This window comes from Neofelis nebulosa, chromosome 14 (assembly GCF_028018385.1).
Source record: "Neofelis nebulosa isolate mNeoNeb1 chromosome 14, mNeoNeb1.pri, whole genome shotgun sequence".
Classification (NCBI taxonomy): Eukaryota; Metazoa; Chordata; class Mammalia; order Carnivora; family Felidae; genus Neofelis; species Neofelis nebulosa.
This window is the reverse complement of record NC_080795.1, coordinates 63,469,089-63,486,222: the sequence shown is the minus strand read 5'-3', so window position 1 is coordinate 63,486,222 and position 17,134 is coordinate 63,469,089. Positions and strand designations below refer to the sequence as shown.

The 17,134-nt window shown below is 39.8% G+C and overlaps 1 protein-coding gene across 10 annotated transcripts in view; it reads left to right on the top strand.

Moving 5' to 3' along the window:
* The window catches only part of ENPP2 (ectonucleotide pyrophosphatase/phosphodiesterase 2), a 112,211-nt gene that overhangs the window by 33,447 nt on the left and 61,630 nt on the right, over nt 1-17,134 (top strand). For all 10 annotated transcript variants that reach the window (XM_058698915.1, XM_058698914.1, XM_058698911.1 and 7 more), the window contains exons 3-5: nt 9,600-9,755; nt 13,951-14,076; nt 16,306-16,366. In XM_058698915.1, the coding sequence (XP_058554898.1) occupies nt 9,600-9,755; nt 13,951-14,076; nt 16,306-16,366 (343 nt within the window). The remainder of the gene's footprint in view (nt 1-9,599; nt 9,756-13,950; nt 14,077-16,305; nt 16,367-17,134) is intronic.

Sequence of the window (17,134 nt, the reverse complement as noted above, 5' to 3'; positions counted from 1 at the left end):
AATAGTGTACCTTGACTTAACTAATAGAACCAACGTGAAAGAGTTTCCTTTTACAATACACTATGCCGTAAGCAGTGTGGGAATTCTTATAAAGGAGCTCCTTGTGCGAACCGAGGGGGCTTAACTGACCAGGTCTTAAGTAATGAGTTGGTTAATTTCCTGGAAATTGGAGCTGCTGATGGTTTTATAAATAAAAATTACATATTAAGTAATGGGTACTCTAGGGGGCAATATTTTCTTGACTTTTTCTGACATCTCAGCACGTTTGTCTGCCTTCCTGTGAATTTTGAATTTTTCTGTATTTTTTTTTGACTTGACTAATCTAAAAGACTATATCACCTGTCTCTGTTTAGCCAGCATGAGCTTTTATTAACCACCCTATGCTACATATATTGATGGAATACTAGGTCTTCCTTACATCAAGTAAGTTGCTTTTAAGTCATGCCAGAAAGTTGAAAGAATGATATTAGAAGGAGTTTAGTGAGTCAAAGTGGGGTGTGGTTAGGGTGAAAAGTAAGAAAATAGATCATAAAAATTGCACCCCCAGGGAGCCAAATGGACAAAATGATTTGTGTTTTCTGTTGGGGAGGGAGAAGAGAGGAGATCACCAGGCTGGAGAATCCTGTTTTTATTGGTAACAAATGCTGTCTTCAAAGACCTCTTTCTCTTGTTCCAGACGAGTGTAACTCCCATTAACACTGACTGTAACTGTGCAGAGTGGAAGGGGGATCGGATCCTAAGTATGGTCATGTGGGCAAGCTAGCTGCTTGAGAGCCCACTTCTGGTTCTTTCCAATGCACCTTAAAAGGAACTTTTCTTTCTGTTTCATATTAATGTATTACTTCAGCCAAAACTGATTTTCATAAAAAATGATTTTCATATAAAAGCTGTTTTCATAATGAATGTGTAAATTCAAGTCACTCATTATTTTCGAAGTTGACTTTTTTGGAAAACAGTCATGAAATCCCTGGACTAGCATCCTGGATCCATGTAACTTGCTGTGTGGCCTTGGGCAAGTCACTTGTGACATCTGTTTCCTTAGCTGTATAATGAGAAGCAGGACTAGATGATTTCTTTCTTTCTTTTTTTTTTTTTCATTTTTAAAAATGTTTTGTTTATTCTTGAGAGAGAGAGAGAGAGAGAGAGAGAGGGAGAGACAGAGCATGAGTGGGAGGGGGCAAAGAGAGAGAGGAACACAGAATCTGAAGCAGGCTCCAGGCTCTGAGCTGTCTGCACAGAGCCTGACGTGGTGCTTGAACTCAGAAACTGTGAGATCATGACCTGAGCTGAAGTCGAACGCTTAACTGACTGAGCCACCCAGGTACCCCAGGACTAGATGATTTCTAATTTTCCTTATGGATTTAAAAAAAAAAAAAAGCTTATGATTTCCAACCATTCTGTTTCATTGACTCTTGGATTCGTGTGCACTCTACAGGAGAACTTGCAAAGTATAGAACAGATTTATTAATCCTTAAATATATTTTGTGCGTAATTATCTCCCTGTGTTATAAGAAACAGCTGTAAAAGCTAATGAGCCTGTGTTATTTCTGTAAAACTAATATAATCTATATTATAATCTATAAATCTAAGTGATTTTTTTGGATATTTTTTAAGGTTTATTTATTTTTAAGAGAGAGCGAGACAGAATGCGAGTGGGGGAGGAGCAGAAAGAGAGGGAGACACAGAATCCCAAGCAGGCTTTAGGCTCTGAAAGTCAGCACACAGCCCAACACGGGGCTCAAACTCACCAACCATGAGATCATGACCTGAACTGAAGTCGGATGCTTAATCGACTTAGCCACCCAGGCGCCCCTAAGTGATCTTAAATATAGTACCAAATATTTGCTTCTCAAATTATTTAGTTAAATCATTGATTATTTTAGGCCTTTATGGTTATCTTCTAAAATAATTTTTAGTGAAATTTCTACCTTTGTGAAGCTTTGTTGGGATACAATACCACTTAGGTCTGAGTTTGGGGATTTTTGGTATGCCTGAACACTTCTTATTTTTAATTTTTCTGTTGCTATAGTTTACCGGCTTTTCAGGCACTACTATGGTTGCTTGCTTCTGAATAAAGACCAGAGATGTACTTTGGAAACTGGGTGAGAGCATAGTACAGAGAGTTGAAGCATTTTCATCTTTTTTAAATGTTCTCTGTGCTTAGAAAGGGCCACCCTCATATAACACATGTGGTTGGTGATTCTGTCAGCAAGGCCTTCACATCAGAAAACACTGGGTGAACTGTTATATATGTATTAGGACAAGATAGTAAGCAGAAAGGCAGCCATGCCTATTTTCAACAATGCTTTCATGTTCCAAAGAAATCCTGGGAAGTTTAGCAGTTCAAGACTGTTTCACCAAATGGAACACAAAGGGTATTAATATATGGCCAACTTCCCACTGACCAGAGCAAGATCTCCCATTTAAAAGCATGTACCTTCTTGCTTAGTCAATGTAGTTCCTCAGAGTCCTCAACAATAGCTGAGAATGTTCTACACACAGGCAGACCCTCAGTGCTGTACTATGGACTGGGGTGTTAGTTTCAAGGCTGTGGCAATGCAAACAAACTGTTATAATTAACCAACTAGCACACTTGTTAGCTGGATTTATTGTTAGGACCTAGTGATCTATTGGAAGTAATAGTAGAATAGGATTTCTTCTACCAGATGATAACAGATCTATGAATTTATTACAAGATCGGAAATGAGCGAAGCCAATTACGGTTCTATTGGGTAAATATAATGGGCAATCAAGTACATGGGATGGCTGGAATAAATTTTCAAAGAAAATTTAAATAATAAGTCCAAATCAGTTTGACATCTTTGTCCCATACATCCAGTGTAGCCAGCTTGATTTGCCTTGATGATTGCGAGAGAATGTATGTATATATATATATATATATATATATATATATAGGTGCATGTGCACTCATAACTATGTGCATAGGTGCACGTTTGTGGTGTTACAGTGGAGTCTATTTTCCTGAAGCTTATGATAAATGCCCTTTCAGTCTGTAGATGGAAGTGGGATATTACCTGAAATATAAGCAACATACTTGGAAGACACAGAGAAATTGGTGAACTTGTGAATAGCTAGCAAGTAGAGATTTGAAAGCTCAATTCAACTCACTGTCATTTTTAGTGGCTCCAAAGTTTAAAAGTATGTGGATGGGAATAAAATTCATGAGTAAATGTGAAGTGAAGAATGTCGCTTGATGAGTAGAGTGTTTCTTTGTGAATCACAGAGAAAACACAATGGTAATAGGAACGAGAAGGTGGGTTCATCTGAGAAGTTTGGGGATTTCATTCTACAATGAAGAGCTTTCTTGATGACGGTATAGTAACACATAGGAAACTGCAAAGCTGACAGATAACAACTGTGACCCTGACCCTGCGAGGAGACCTCTGTCATGATGAAGGTCATGTTATGGGGCTTTATGTTCAATCTAATGTAGAGTCAGGGGACATTTTAGAGTAAATGAAATAAAACTATCTGAATTAGAATCTAAGAAGGAGACAGCTTTTTCAGTTTTTTTTGTTTGTTTTTTGTTGTTGTTATTGTTGATGTTAAATGAAGCTCTGGAGTAGGGATTTTTCACTTCCTTAACACTATACAGAATCTTCTGTCTTGTCTGCATAACCAGAAATCTCAGTCCTCAGTGGAGTTCCACAGAGATTCTTGAATGGACAAAACGTCCCAAATCATGTCTTCATCAAATTCATAGCCTACGTACAAAATTTGAAAAATCCTTTGTGAATGAGGACATTACTGTAGTTGTATTCGGATGATCTAAAATTTTAGCCAGGCCCTGGCTATCTCAAATCAGGCTGACAGTTCTGATTTTCCAAGCAAGAAAATGGGGATAATGTTGCCTCTTTATCGGAAAAGTTTTTTGAAAACAAAATGCCATATTAGGGTTGGAGGGAATATAAGGTGTTAAGTATGTGAAGCTAAGTTTAATTTATCTTCACTTCTCTTTGAAGGCCAGTGTCTAAATTTTTACCTTTTCAAGTGGACAATACCTGTGCTTTCGATGACAGCGTTTCATTGTTTGGGAGCAAATTTGCAACCCAATCAGACATATTCTACTGATTACCATCATAAATGCTACTTGAGATGTTTAAAGTCGAATTAGAGTTTTTAATCTCTTTTATTTACATCACATAGAAATCTCTTTTCTTGTAGTTTATGCGGTCCTTCTACATGAGAATGTTGTGTTTATAAATGCTTTAAAAGTCCTGGTGTCTGAAAACTTCCCAGGTGGACCTATTTACTGAAAAGGTTGTCTACAAAATCTGGTTTGGAAGCTGAGCAGGAGGAGAGAACAGAGAGGCTCCTGGAGTGGGTGTTGACAGGAACTGATGTATTTTGGAAGCCGAGGTCCTGACATACAGGCCTGTACATAAATGCGGCTCACTACGAGATGAGGTCGAAAATATCAAGAACGAATGGCCACTGCAGCACAAGAAAGTATGGCCAGAAAGGATGAATCATATACTCCAGAAGGGGCAGAAGACAGTATGAAATGCTAGAGTTGGTCAGCGTCTTGAATGTCATCCATGTTGACCGCCTCCTTTCCCTGTGGTTTGTACTTCAGATGGGCAGGCAGACACAGGAGAACCAGTTCTGTTTCAGTGCCCTTGAACAGGAGATGGCAGAGCCACGCAAGGCTTTCCCCTCACTTTTAGGAAGCACTCGGGCTGAGGACCACGGAGAACGGGAGGAACAGACGGGGTGCCTATCTCAAACCCTGACCGCAGGACCACACAAAGCTTCGAAGAAACGATCTTCCAGCTTTTAGGAAGCTAAATGTTTTCAAACTTAGGTACCGCTTCCTTCGCTGACGGTCATCCAGATCTGAAAAGTTCCATTTTGCAGAGGGATTTAGAGGAAAACATGATTGGGAGTCCAGGATGAAGTCATGTTTGGGTCACAACTCTTGTCATGAATTAGGTTCTTTCCAATAGTCTATTGAATCATCTGTAGTTTTTCCACATGTAAGTGGCACCAGAACTCTACAACACTGCGTCTGTATATGTATGGTAAGATGGAATGTTTTAGATATCTTTTTTAGGTTTATTTATTCTGGGAGAGAGAGAGAGAGAGAGAGAGAGAGAGAGAGAGAGAGAGAGAGAGACTGTGCACGCACAAGTGGGGGAGGGGCAGAGAGAGAGGGAGGGAGGGAGGGAGGAAGAGAGAATCTCAAGCAGGTTCCACACTGTCAGTGCAGAGCCGGATGTGGGGCTCAAACTCAGTAACCCTGAGATCATGAGCTGAGCCGAAATCAAGAGTTGGACACCTAACCGACTGAGCCACCCAGACGCATCTAAGATGGAATGTTTTAGAAATAAGATTTTACTTAACTGAGTGAAAATAATTTTACTTGTTTCTATCAGAATTATGAATTTGAATGGAATAAGTCATGTTTTTACATTGGTGTTTTTAAATCATGAAATGCTTCTGTGAAAAATAAGGAATATGTAGCACTTTTTTATGCCTATCACATATGTATGTACATACATGTTTTAAAATTTGAAGTCCCTATTTTAAGAAAACATATGTCTGTATAGACTGTAACATTTATTTTTTAAGATTCTGGAACTGACTTGCATCTTAGAAGTAAAATAACATTATTTAAACATGTAGCAAGGGGCAGCAAGGGATACCTGGGTGGCTCAGTTGGTTAAGCATCCAGCTCTTGATTTCTGCTCAGCTCATGATCTCACGCCCTGTGTCGGGCTCCACGGGGAAGGGTAGAGCCTGCTTAAGATTCTCTTTCTCCCTCTCCCTCTGCCCCTCCCCCACCAAAAAGAAAAAAGAAAGGCAGCAATCAATTTGAATGTCATAAAAGTATTGGCAAATGTGTCATATGAAATTCTAAACCTCCATACTTATCACACATTTTTGACTGGATCCTTTTGAGGTGTTTTTGTCTTTTGTCTTCCTTGTTGGTTCTGAGATCCTGTGGAAGTCTCAGTATTTGTGAGACACAAGTTCACTGATCCTGCAGTTTTCATCACGCCGTTCAATAAATTATAGAACCTGGGTTCTCAGATTGATATTCTTCTCTTGATTTAGGTCAGGTAAAGGAAAGCTTTACAGATTTTAGAATTTAGACTTTCATAAGTAAGAAAATCTTTCTATATTTAGCCATGGAACCAGGTATAGTAAAAAGAGAAATTCTAAAATCTGTCCTTAGCCTGGCATGGGGATGTGAGACCTGGTCATGGAGTGAAAAAGCCAGAGCCTGGAGGATGAACAGTAGAACCACGAAAGCATAGGGACCAGAGCTTGTCATGAAAAATGGCAGGGGTGAGGTAGGCTCTCCCTGGAAAGGTAAAGTGCTGTTATTCTATTCTTTCACCTGATTTTATCAAAAGAGGTACAGAAGTTCAAATTCTGGAGACTATTGGATTGGAAGAACTATGTGGATCAATTCACCTGCCCATTTCTCTTCCTGCTGTTGTCAGCTGAGTCCAAGCCATCCAAGAATGAATTTGGTATATGTGTGCCTCACCCGTACAGACCCGGGAATTTACTCTTGCTTGAGGGCTGTTGGTAAACCTCGAGTCCAGCCCTTTTTATGATCCATATCTTTGCAGGATGAGTATAAGTGCAACTCTTTCTCAACAAAGCTGTCTTCTGTTTAAGGTGTGGCAAAGCAGATTATCATTAGAGGGAAGGCTATTGAGCGAGAGTTGATTATTTTCAAGAGCAAAGTGAGGGATACACTTAGAGAATAATCAATGCTGTAAGCAAATAGTAAAAATCACGTGGCCAGCATGGATGGAGAAAGGTTTAAAAATGGCTAAAAATCCAGACAGATTATTCTGAAAGTAAAGAAAGAAACAGGGAAGAGATTCTGAGGAGGGAGAAAGCAGAGGGCATGATTGGAGAAATATTCCGGGTGCAGGCTGGGATGGCATAAAGAGAAGATGGGACAAGGAAACACTTGTAAACATAGTGCCTTTGGATCGCTTCCCCTTATGTTAGCTATCAGCATAGCCAAGCAGATTGATGTAAGCAGCTCACGGGAATGAATGCTGCTCAGAATTTATTAGATGGCTACTGATCCTTAAAAAGGGAATAATTCAATTATAAGCGTTTTTCTTATCTTTATTTTCACCATAGGGCTTTCTCTGCTTTCACTGTTTCCACGTCTCATCCCCACCTCCCCCCACAGTTTCTTATGGCCAGCATGCACTGTTGATAGGTTGGCCAAAGTCAATAGAAGAGTCTGTTTTTGAACCAGAGGTAAGGAAGGCACTGGAAGCCTGATTATTTCCTAAACGGAGCTGATGTGGTTTGTATGTATTTCGACATCCCAGAATCAACCATGCAAAAGCGTTTCACATCTCATGGTCTAGTGAATCTGTTTGCTTTCCTTGAACTGATCTGATGCCATAAAGGCCAGGATTGGGCGACTCTGATTTTTAAAGGACAAAGGACTAAGGGATGAACCGGATATTCAGGTAAATGGCTTCAGTGAACCTGGAAATGTTCTATAACATCTGTTCTGCCCCTGCTTCTTACATTTGCTTGTTTTTAAAAGTAATGCCTGCTAATTATTTTTAAAAATAAAAAATTTATAAACAGAAGGGAATAAAATTATACATAGCATGTCATAAATAATATTTGTTAGGATATTTATATATAATATATGTTATATAATATATACTTTATCCCCCCCCCCACATGTATATACATACATACACAGGGATATAAACATATATGTATGTATGAGGGAAATAGAAGTAAACAGACGACTGCTCAAATGTAATTCCTGTAAAGAGTTTCTTGTGAGGAGGGTGGGAGGTGTGGGGGAAGGTTATTGACACCTGCATCTTTTCTCAATGCCACTGCCCACCCCCTCTCTTCTCTGGCTCTAGCTCTGTTTTTATTTTTATATTCATCTCTATCCTTATTGCTCTCTTTACCTCTATTTTTCACATAAAATATATAATATTTACAAATACTATAACACTGTTCTGTTCTTTGCTCTTAAAAAAAAGCAACTTGTACATATATTTTACAGATCTTTCCATATTAGCCTACACAGTTCTGATTCACTGTTTTTAAGGGCTGGGTAGTATTCCATTTATGGATACAGTGATTCTTTCTTGTACAAATATCTCGGTCAACTTTCGCAAATATATACGAGAGATAAATTCCTAGTAATGAAATTTCTGCAGGGAAGATCCATGGGCGTTGTGTCCGTTTTACAGAAATTTTCATTCCTGGCACCAGGTATGATACTGCTTACACTTTCCATTCATCAGAAGTTAATTATTTTGTAAACTAGGATGAGGCTACAGCTTCACTTTTTCCAGTTGGCCAGCAGTTATTCCAGCACCACTTCCTAATTAAACCTTTCTCCTGCTGATAATTCCTTCTTTCTTTCTCTGACTTATAATGTTGCTTTCCTTATAAATACATTCTCATCTTTGTGGCCCTTTTTCCCATCCCCATCCCCAGCACTCATCTACTTCTTTCCTACCAAGCTGTTTTAATTCTCTAACTTCAGAATATATTTGACTACCTAGTCTTCACCCAATGACTCGTCCTTTTCAGTTTTGTTTCATTTTCATATATTTATTTTTATAAACCTTTAATATCCTCTCCAGTTTCCAAAAAATCCTCCTTAAATTTTTATTTCAGTTGCATTGAGTCTTTGGGTTTATTTAGGAAGGACTGACATTTTTATAATATAAACTATTTTTTTTTCTCCAAGATGGTATATCTTTCCATTTAATTCTATCTTTTGAAATATCTTCTTGTGGCATTTTAATGTGTTCTTCATGTAGGTCGTACACATGTCCTAGGAAATTTATACCTAGATATTGTATCTTTTAGGGACTATGATGCATGGAGCTTCCTTGTAATTTTTGGGCTTAATTGGTTATATCTCTCAAATATGTGGACTTTTCATCTCACTGAATTTGTTTTTTTCAGATTTTTGGCTGATTCTAATCAAATCATAGAAAATAAAGAAGATTTATTTTTGACAAGCTGAGATTTTGGTGTTTGTTTTTGCGTTACTCTAGTTATAGGTATAGATTTAATGGCTGGAAGAAGTCTTACGATTCTTTTATTTTAATCTGGTATGTTCAGACTGTTCTCAGAACATTTACGCCCCGTTCTCCTTACAAAAAGTTACGGATTTTCAAATAGGACAATGAACTCTTGTTTCTAAGCGTATACCTCGATGTTCTCGTCTCTGTTGCCATCGTTAGCATCTACAGAGACACTCTCACAGATTTGTAGTAAGAATAACTGTAAACAGTAAAATAAAACCAATAGCCAACATTTGTTGCACTTCCTGTGTCTGATAGCCTGCTAAGTGTTCTGCTTGGACTGTTTCATTTAATTCTCGTCATAATCTCAAATTACTTTCGTTAATCCCCCCACTTTACCGATGAGGAAACTGGCACCGGAAGTTTAGCCACCTGCCAAGGGTTCAGAGCTAGCAGGTGATGGCACCAGACTGCTCAGCTAGAGTCTGACTGCATCGCCACACCGTACTCCTTCCCAGGGCCACCTCTCCACAGTGACGTGACCCATTTCCCAATCTCGTTGCCTTTGCCTCTTGTATCTTGCAGTGTTATCGGACTCCCCCTGGACCAACACCTCTGGATCTTGTAAGGGCAGATGCTTTGAACTTCAAGAGATTGGACCCCCTGATTGTCGTTGCGATAACCTGTGTAAGAGCTACAGCAGTTGCTGCCATGACTTTGATGAGCTTTGTCTGAAGACAGGTAGGTGACTTTTGAGTCCTCTCAAGTCGAGGCCCTCTGCTGTTATCCTCCCTGGCCTTGCCACCCTGCTTTGGCCAAACCAAACTGTGGGGTTTAGTTTTGCTTCTTGAATGATTGTCGATTGCATTATAAGTATACCCCGTGTGACTGTTTGCATACGAGACCTACCCAAAGGAGGTTTTTTGCAATTGCAGTCATTATCTACTGGTTTCGGAAGTATTTATGGCCAGGCTTTTTTTCCCCCCCGCCTTCATCTTCATCATTTCTATCTTTTGCTCTCAACTCCCACACTCACTGCTAGGGCACCTGGGCTGAAACTGTGAACATTCTTAAGGGTTGGGTTTTTCTGCTTTAATTTTAATTTTTTATTTTTGCTTGCCTGCCCAGTTTATAGCATTTGTTTTATTTCATCTTACTATATGGTAACTATTGGTCTACCCTGATGGAATTCCCCATTCTCTGTGCAGGTGGAAAGTTGTTATGGAATTCTAACATGCTCGTGGGGTCACATGCTCAGGGTAGTTCTTAAATATTCCTTTACAGTCTTCCTGACCTTTCTTTCCATGTCTTCTATACTGGAACCATCTGAATGTGCATGAGTTGAGAAGAAGCACCTTTGTAGACTTTTGCCACTACACCTTCCCTGGTTCCACATCCTGATGCTTTACAGGACTCTGGAGAGACCTGGTAGGCTCTCGGCCATGCCTCTGGGGCAACATCGTATTCAAACTCTCTGAGAAAGATGACCATCAACCCCGTTCTTAAGATCACTAGAGGAAGAGATTTAATAGCTTCCTTGACAAGTTGTTACTGGTTTTTGAACTTTTATAGTTTAGATGATTCTTTCAAAAATCTAACTCATGTTATCTTTGATATTAGCCTCGTCTTTCTAATAATATCATTAGAAACAGAGACATTATTCTCCTTTACTAAAGAAGTAGCCCTTGATTCATATGAAAACCAGCACCAGCTCCCTTACTGGTTCTGGTTTGTTTGTTTTTCCCCCCAAATAAGGAGAGTTTTATTAGACCGTTTTCTGTATAATACATTTTCCAAACATGTAGCCATTTTTTTTTCTTGTTACTTTCCTTTGGAATTTCTCCCAGGTTCCTTAGTTGTGGGCCTGCAAACTTAAATGCTGAGAACCTTGTAAACTGAACATACGGATGGAACAGATGTTCTAGTTGAGTTCTTTGGCTCTAAAACCTTATTTCGAACCAGCAGCCTGTGATTGCTTGGTGCCCGGAAACTAACTGATGTCGTGTTTCCTCTCTACCAGGAGCATCTGGCCTCTGACATGTCATTTCAGATGCCCGGGTTCCTGATCCTGGGGCTCCTTGCAAAGTTTCGTGGATGTCCTCACTCCAGCTTAGCTCTCTTGGAGTGTAGTTCATGCCTCTCTTCCGAGGTTCAATAAATAAGGACTTTAATAACATTTTTAAAGTAGTTTCTTTTCCTTTGTACCAAGATAACATATGCCAAATGTGGAAGAATCAAATATCAAATAATAACAACAGGTTGAAGGAGAAAACAAAAGTCTCCGAGGTTCTACTCCAACAGCACAAGCACTCTCTAGAGATAAGCACAATGTTTCAGTGCAGACCCTGACTACTCTGTGTGTATGTGTATTTATATGAGTGTGTGTGTGTGTGTGTGTGTTTGTATTATATACACCTGTGCGAGGGTATGTCTGCCTTTTGCATGCCTACACAGTATTCCATTGAACAGATACAACCTGCTTCACTGATCATCATTTAGATTTTCCCCAATTGTTGTTATGAACAATGTATTAGTGAATATTTTTCATGCGTATTTGTATTTTTTTTCTATCTTCTTTAAGATAATTCCCAAGGAGTGGGAGTTTGAATAAAAATTTATTTATTTATTTAATTTATTTTAAATTTATTTATTTATTTTGAGAGAGAGAGTACATGCACGAGGGTGGGGGGGGGGTGGATGGTGGAGGGGGAGGGAGAGAGAGAGAGAGGGAGGGAGAGAATCCCAAGCAGGCTCTGCACTGACAGGGGTGCTTTATCCCACGAACCATGAGATCATGACCTGAGCCCAAATGAAGAGTCAGACGCTTAACCAACTGAGCCACCAGGTGCCCCTCAAAGTGTAAATTTTTATGTATATTACAAAATTATACTTCACAATGTTTCTATTCCTCTCGAAGGCACAAGGGCCTTCCACCACTCCCTTTTCAACATGTTCTCACTTTTAAAATGTATTTTCTCATTTAAAAAAATCTTTTTTATCTTATCTGATAGGTAACACTCTTATTATTCCATAAGATTAGATGTTTTTTCTCTTTATAGCCATGTTTGCTGTGAAAATTATGTAGCTGACTGACTCATACCTTGCTTGTAGTTCACACTGAACCCTGACTTTTTAAAATTCCATTCTTACTCAAAGCCAGTAGTTCCTCAGTAATTTTAGCTTGTTAATAGTGATGCTTTTTTGTAAGCAAAGGGATTTTCTTATATACCAGGGCAAGAATAAAAGCATATTGATTAAGAGTTATTCTTGAATTGGGAAAAATCAGTCAAAGTAACCTTGGAAAATTGCTAACCATTGGGAATAGCAGTTCCTGGATAAAGGAACTCCAAGCATTTAATCTGTTTGGGAATAGAAGGCAGAGGAAGTAGGGATATCAAAAAACAGAGAATGGAATTTGGATACAAAGGTAATTCTCAAAGAGTGGAAAGTCAACAGTAGTTGCATGGTTTTCTAGCATGGCAATGAATACCTCCGTATCCATTTATTCACTTAGCAGAGTGTCTGTTGGTAGAATATTGTTTTAAAATTTTTTAAATGTTTACTTACTTTTGAGGGACAGAGAGACAGAACATGAGCAGGGGAAGAGCAGAGAGAGAGAGAGAGAGGGAGACACAGCATCCAAAGCAGGCTCCCTGCTCTGAGCTGTCAGCACAGAGCCTGACGTGGGGCTTGAACTCACCAACTGTGAGTTGCTTCCTAAAATCATTGCCTTCTACTTATGACAAGTTTTAAGAGATGAAGACCTCAAGCATCCTTAGCTCAAGAGGGCTTTCTTGACCATTCCGTGTTAAGTAGCATCCCCTTTCCACCCTATCACTATCAATACCATCCGGTTATTTCCTTCATAGCACTTAGCACAGGCTGAATTTATCTTGTTTTTGCTTATGGTCTGTCTTTCCCAGTTGGAAAGTAAGCTTCATGAAGATATTGTGTCTTGTCTTTCTGTTCTTCACAACCTCCCCAGCACCTAGAACATGGAGAACATAATAGAAATATTTCTTGAATAAATGAATTAATTATAAAGTTTCTCAATACATCAATCCTGAATTTAAAGAGTCATATTTTATTTTCATGGTAATTTGCAATGAGATTTAATGAATGTTCATGGAACACCTAGCATGGGCCAGGCACAGTCTCAGGCATCGGAGAATCAGTGGTGAAAGGAGAGATGTGATTTTTTTCTTTTCTGCTTTGGAGGTTCCAGTCTAGTGGATGAAAAGTCAAACCAAAAAGTACAGCACTCTCTTTAAGATGAAAACAATTTTCTAAATATTTTCTCTTGATAGAGTTAAGCCATGATGTTCAGACAGAAATCTGTAACTCACCTACTGGTCTCCTTGAGAGTAGGGCCTGTGATCTCTCACTGTATAGGCAGGGACCACATTTTGGTCAATGGTTGGAACTGTGAGTGTTGTTATATCCCTTTATGCTCCACATGCCTGTTTCAGACTTTAACCTTGGGTTGCAACTTAAGGCAAGTAGAGGCCATTTGGTTACATTATCATTTGTATTTAAACCCAGCTCATTAAAGTCAAGTAAAGGTACTTTGGGAAATAAAAGAGCCCAGCCAGCTATGTCGTGACTATGCCTGTAAGGATAGAAACTCCTGTCACAAACCTTACATACCATGCATTTTGCTGGGGTTTTCAGTACAGTTCATAAATGGTAAGGGTTCCATTGGGCCAAAGGAGCCCAATTATGTTTGGCTTTGTACTCTGATTTGAAAAAATTAGGAATTCAACCTATTTGTAAATCCTCCAAATATCATCTAGGCTTTAGGCCAACTCTAATTTCACAAGCAGATTAAATGACGTGGGATTTTAGCTCTTTTTGTTGGCAACGCCTGTAAGCAACCGAGGCCTCTTTCGTTTGGTCTGTGTGAAGGAGTGAAAGTGTTTTATTGTGCCGATTTCAGCCGGCGGCTGGGAGTGTACGAAGGACAGATGCGGAGAAGTCAGGAACGAAGACAATGCTTGTCACTGCTCGGAAGACTGCTTGGCCAGGGGAGACTGCTGTACTAATTACCAAGTGGTTTGCAAAGGTACATGTTTCCGTGGGTTGGCTGGAGCTTTGAACGAGTAAAAACTGGAGATGCTCCAAGGAATCTTGGATGTTGTGGATATAACACCTTGGATATGGGTTTGGGAGGAAGGAATGAGTTGTGTTTTTTAATTTCTCATGTTTCTTTCTTAGTTTTGCTTCCCTGCGTTTCACTGATCCGACATAATCAGGAAATACCCCCACATTCCATAATTTGGTGGAATCATAATAATGAAGAGATTTCTTTTTTTTTCAATATATGAAATTTATTGTCAACTTGGTTTCCATACAACTTCCAGTGCTCATCCCAAAAGGTGCCCTCCTCAATACCCATCACCCACCCTCCCCTCCCTCCCACCCCCCATCAACCCTCAGTTTGTTCTCAGTTTTTAAGAGTCTCTTATGCTTTGGCTCTCTCCCACTAAAGTTGCTGTGTTGGTCTTCCATCAGGTTTTCTAAAAGCGGTGCCTGAGGCAGGACTCCATATTTGGAGTTTATTGAGGGAATGCTCTCTGCAGCAAAACCTTGTGAGGGAACAAGGGAGGCGGGGCAGGGGGGGGAGCCAAGCAAGGACTTGGTTTTAGGTGGAGTCTCACCTTGGCCCGTGTTCCTGCAGGCTCTGGAAATTAAATTGCAGAGTCCTTACCCTTGAGGCCAGGGGGCATGGCTTTTGTACCCATTGCACGTGAGCTGTAAACCGAGGCACGAGCAGCAGCCTGAAGGTGGGCGTACTAGCTGGTAAAGAGGATCAGGGTACCGGCAGCTCCTGTTATATCCCAAAGCTATGTATACATATCTGCTGACTCTGTATGGTTGATTGCAGAATGTGATGGTTTTATTCCAGTAATAAATACTAGTCACTGGACTAATGAAACTATGAAGGATGCAGTTTCTGTCTTTAAGGAGTTTAAGTCGCCCTAGCGTTCATTTAACAGCAATGAATGGCAAGATCCAAGAATCTTTATGTGAGCTTTGTGAGTCCCTTTTTCTTGTGTCCTTCCTCCTAACTGTGACACGGAACATTTAAGAAGAATTTCTGTTAAGAGATTTCAGGGAGAAAGCAAATCTGTTCTGAAATGTGTTTAGTGTTCAGTTTGTGGCAAGAAGGTATTGCATTAATCCTGAGTTTGGAAAATTTCCCCTACCCAAACAATTATCGTAATTTTGGATAAAGCATAAAATTGATCGGGAATTTTATCCCTTTTTTATTTCCCTATGTAATAAATGAAACAATAAACCACAAAGGCTGTTAAAAGACAGAATAGAGAAAGAGTCCTAAGTGTCACCAGTCATTGAATCATTAAACATCGGCTTTTGCTGGTGTAAAATTCTAGTTGCGGTACTTTTGCGAAGCCCAGTGTGAGCCCTGGGTTGCTTCGTATGTGGTAAAGCTCCCCCTGTTTTAAGGAGCCTGTTACTAACTTACCCAGTTGTCAGGAGTCAGAGTCTTGATGACCAGGGACATTTCCAGTGCTCTTTACATGGGACCCATTTCTCCAAAGTCTTGATCACAAATTTTTCTTATAGTCAAAACACATGATTTTTATTTGTCTTAGGACAACTTGAAGCAAATGCTTTGTGATAATTTTCCTTTTCTCCTAAGGAAGCCTCGTTTGTGTGTGTGTTTGATTTTAAACCTGAGCTCTTTTGTGTTCTCCATTCTTGATGGGTTAACTCAGGAAAGCTCTCAGACCTTGGTGGAAGATAAAAGTGAAAGATGGCATTGATTTTTATTCCTAAATTCATGGGCTGTACACAGATTCACTGGCAAGCAATCTCTTTCGTGCAGTTTTCCATCTATCATCCCTGAGTAGTCTAAGCCTTTTCCCGCAGCTAAAGGGAAGTTGTGCCATCCTTTCTATGGCTTTGAGATGTCCGGTGGTGGAGAAAAGAATGTTCCATCTAATGACCAAACAGTTTATTTCTGGAGGGAAACAAACATGGAATTTTGTTCGCTGACGCCACTGGTGTTTTTATCTACAAACCATTTAGACTCAGAAGGCTCTTGTAAACACCTCTTGGGGCTATTAAATATTAGCTTTCCCATTATGTATGGGTGTCCTTCAGTGAGCCAAACCAACATTGGACTTCATTTGAGTGTTTCTGTTTGATGGTATCCCATAAGCAACAAGTATCAAACAGGACACAGGTCCTGCAATTGCAGCCTTTAAGGCTCTGGCTGGCATTTACAATTAGATTCACAAGTGAATTTACCCACTTTTTCTTCTAGGAGAGACACATTGGGTCGATGATGACTGTGAGGAAATAAAGGCCCCGGAATGCCCCGCAGGGTAAGTGCATTTTATAAAGATTATGAAGTTTTATATATTAGTGGACAACCTGTCACAGGTTTGTCAGGGTAAACGGTTACAAGAAATGTAAAGCTGAAATCCTCTTATACAGGCAAACTTATACTCGAGTACCTATAAGTGATTAATCAATCAAAAGCTAAAGTGCACCTCTTTCTCTTATTGCCTCTGCCTGTACTGGAGACTGAATATCCTCTGTCTTTCACTACAGTTGAAGATTTTACAAAGCGTGTCCAAATATCGCTGAAGATGGAAAGAAACATTTCTGGCATTGATTTGGGTTTTTGGGGGTTTTTTTGTTTTTCTTTTTGTTTTCCAGTGTGTTTTCCTGAAGTGCTGCTTTTGCCTTGTAGGGGGCGGGGGCGGGGGGAGGAGAGGAGGACCATAGAGCTTCTCAGAAATATCCAAGATGGTAACTCCTACCAGATGCTGCAGAAACTTGACAAACTACGGAAGCAGGGTTTTGCTGGGGTGCGGCCAAGCTGGAGTGACACCCCACAGCTCAAGTGCGACCAGCATAAGGCACTTATTACGCCTTCCAGGAAACTGTTGAAAATTCATGGACCCTTAAAATGCCTGGCAGAAAATACATTTTCAACAAGTGTGTTTTCATGAATGTATTTGCTCAAGTGTATTTTTGTCTTAGGCGGCACGGCCTGTGTCACAAAATCCAAGCATTGTCATACTGTCTTTATTTTCGTTTCCTTTTTAGTTTTAATGAGCCACTTGAACTTCTTTGGACTTTTAGAA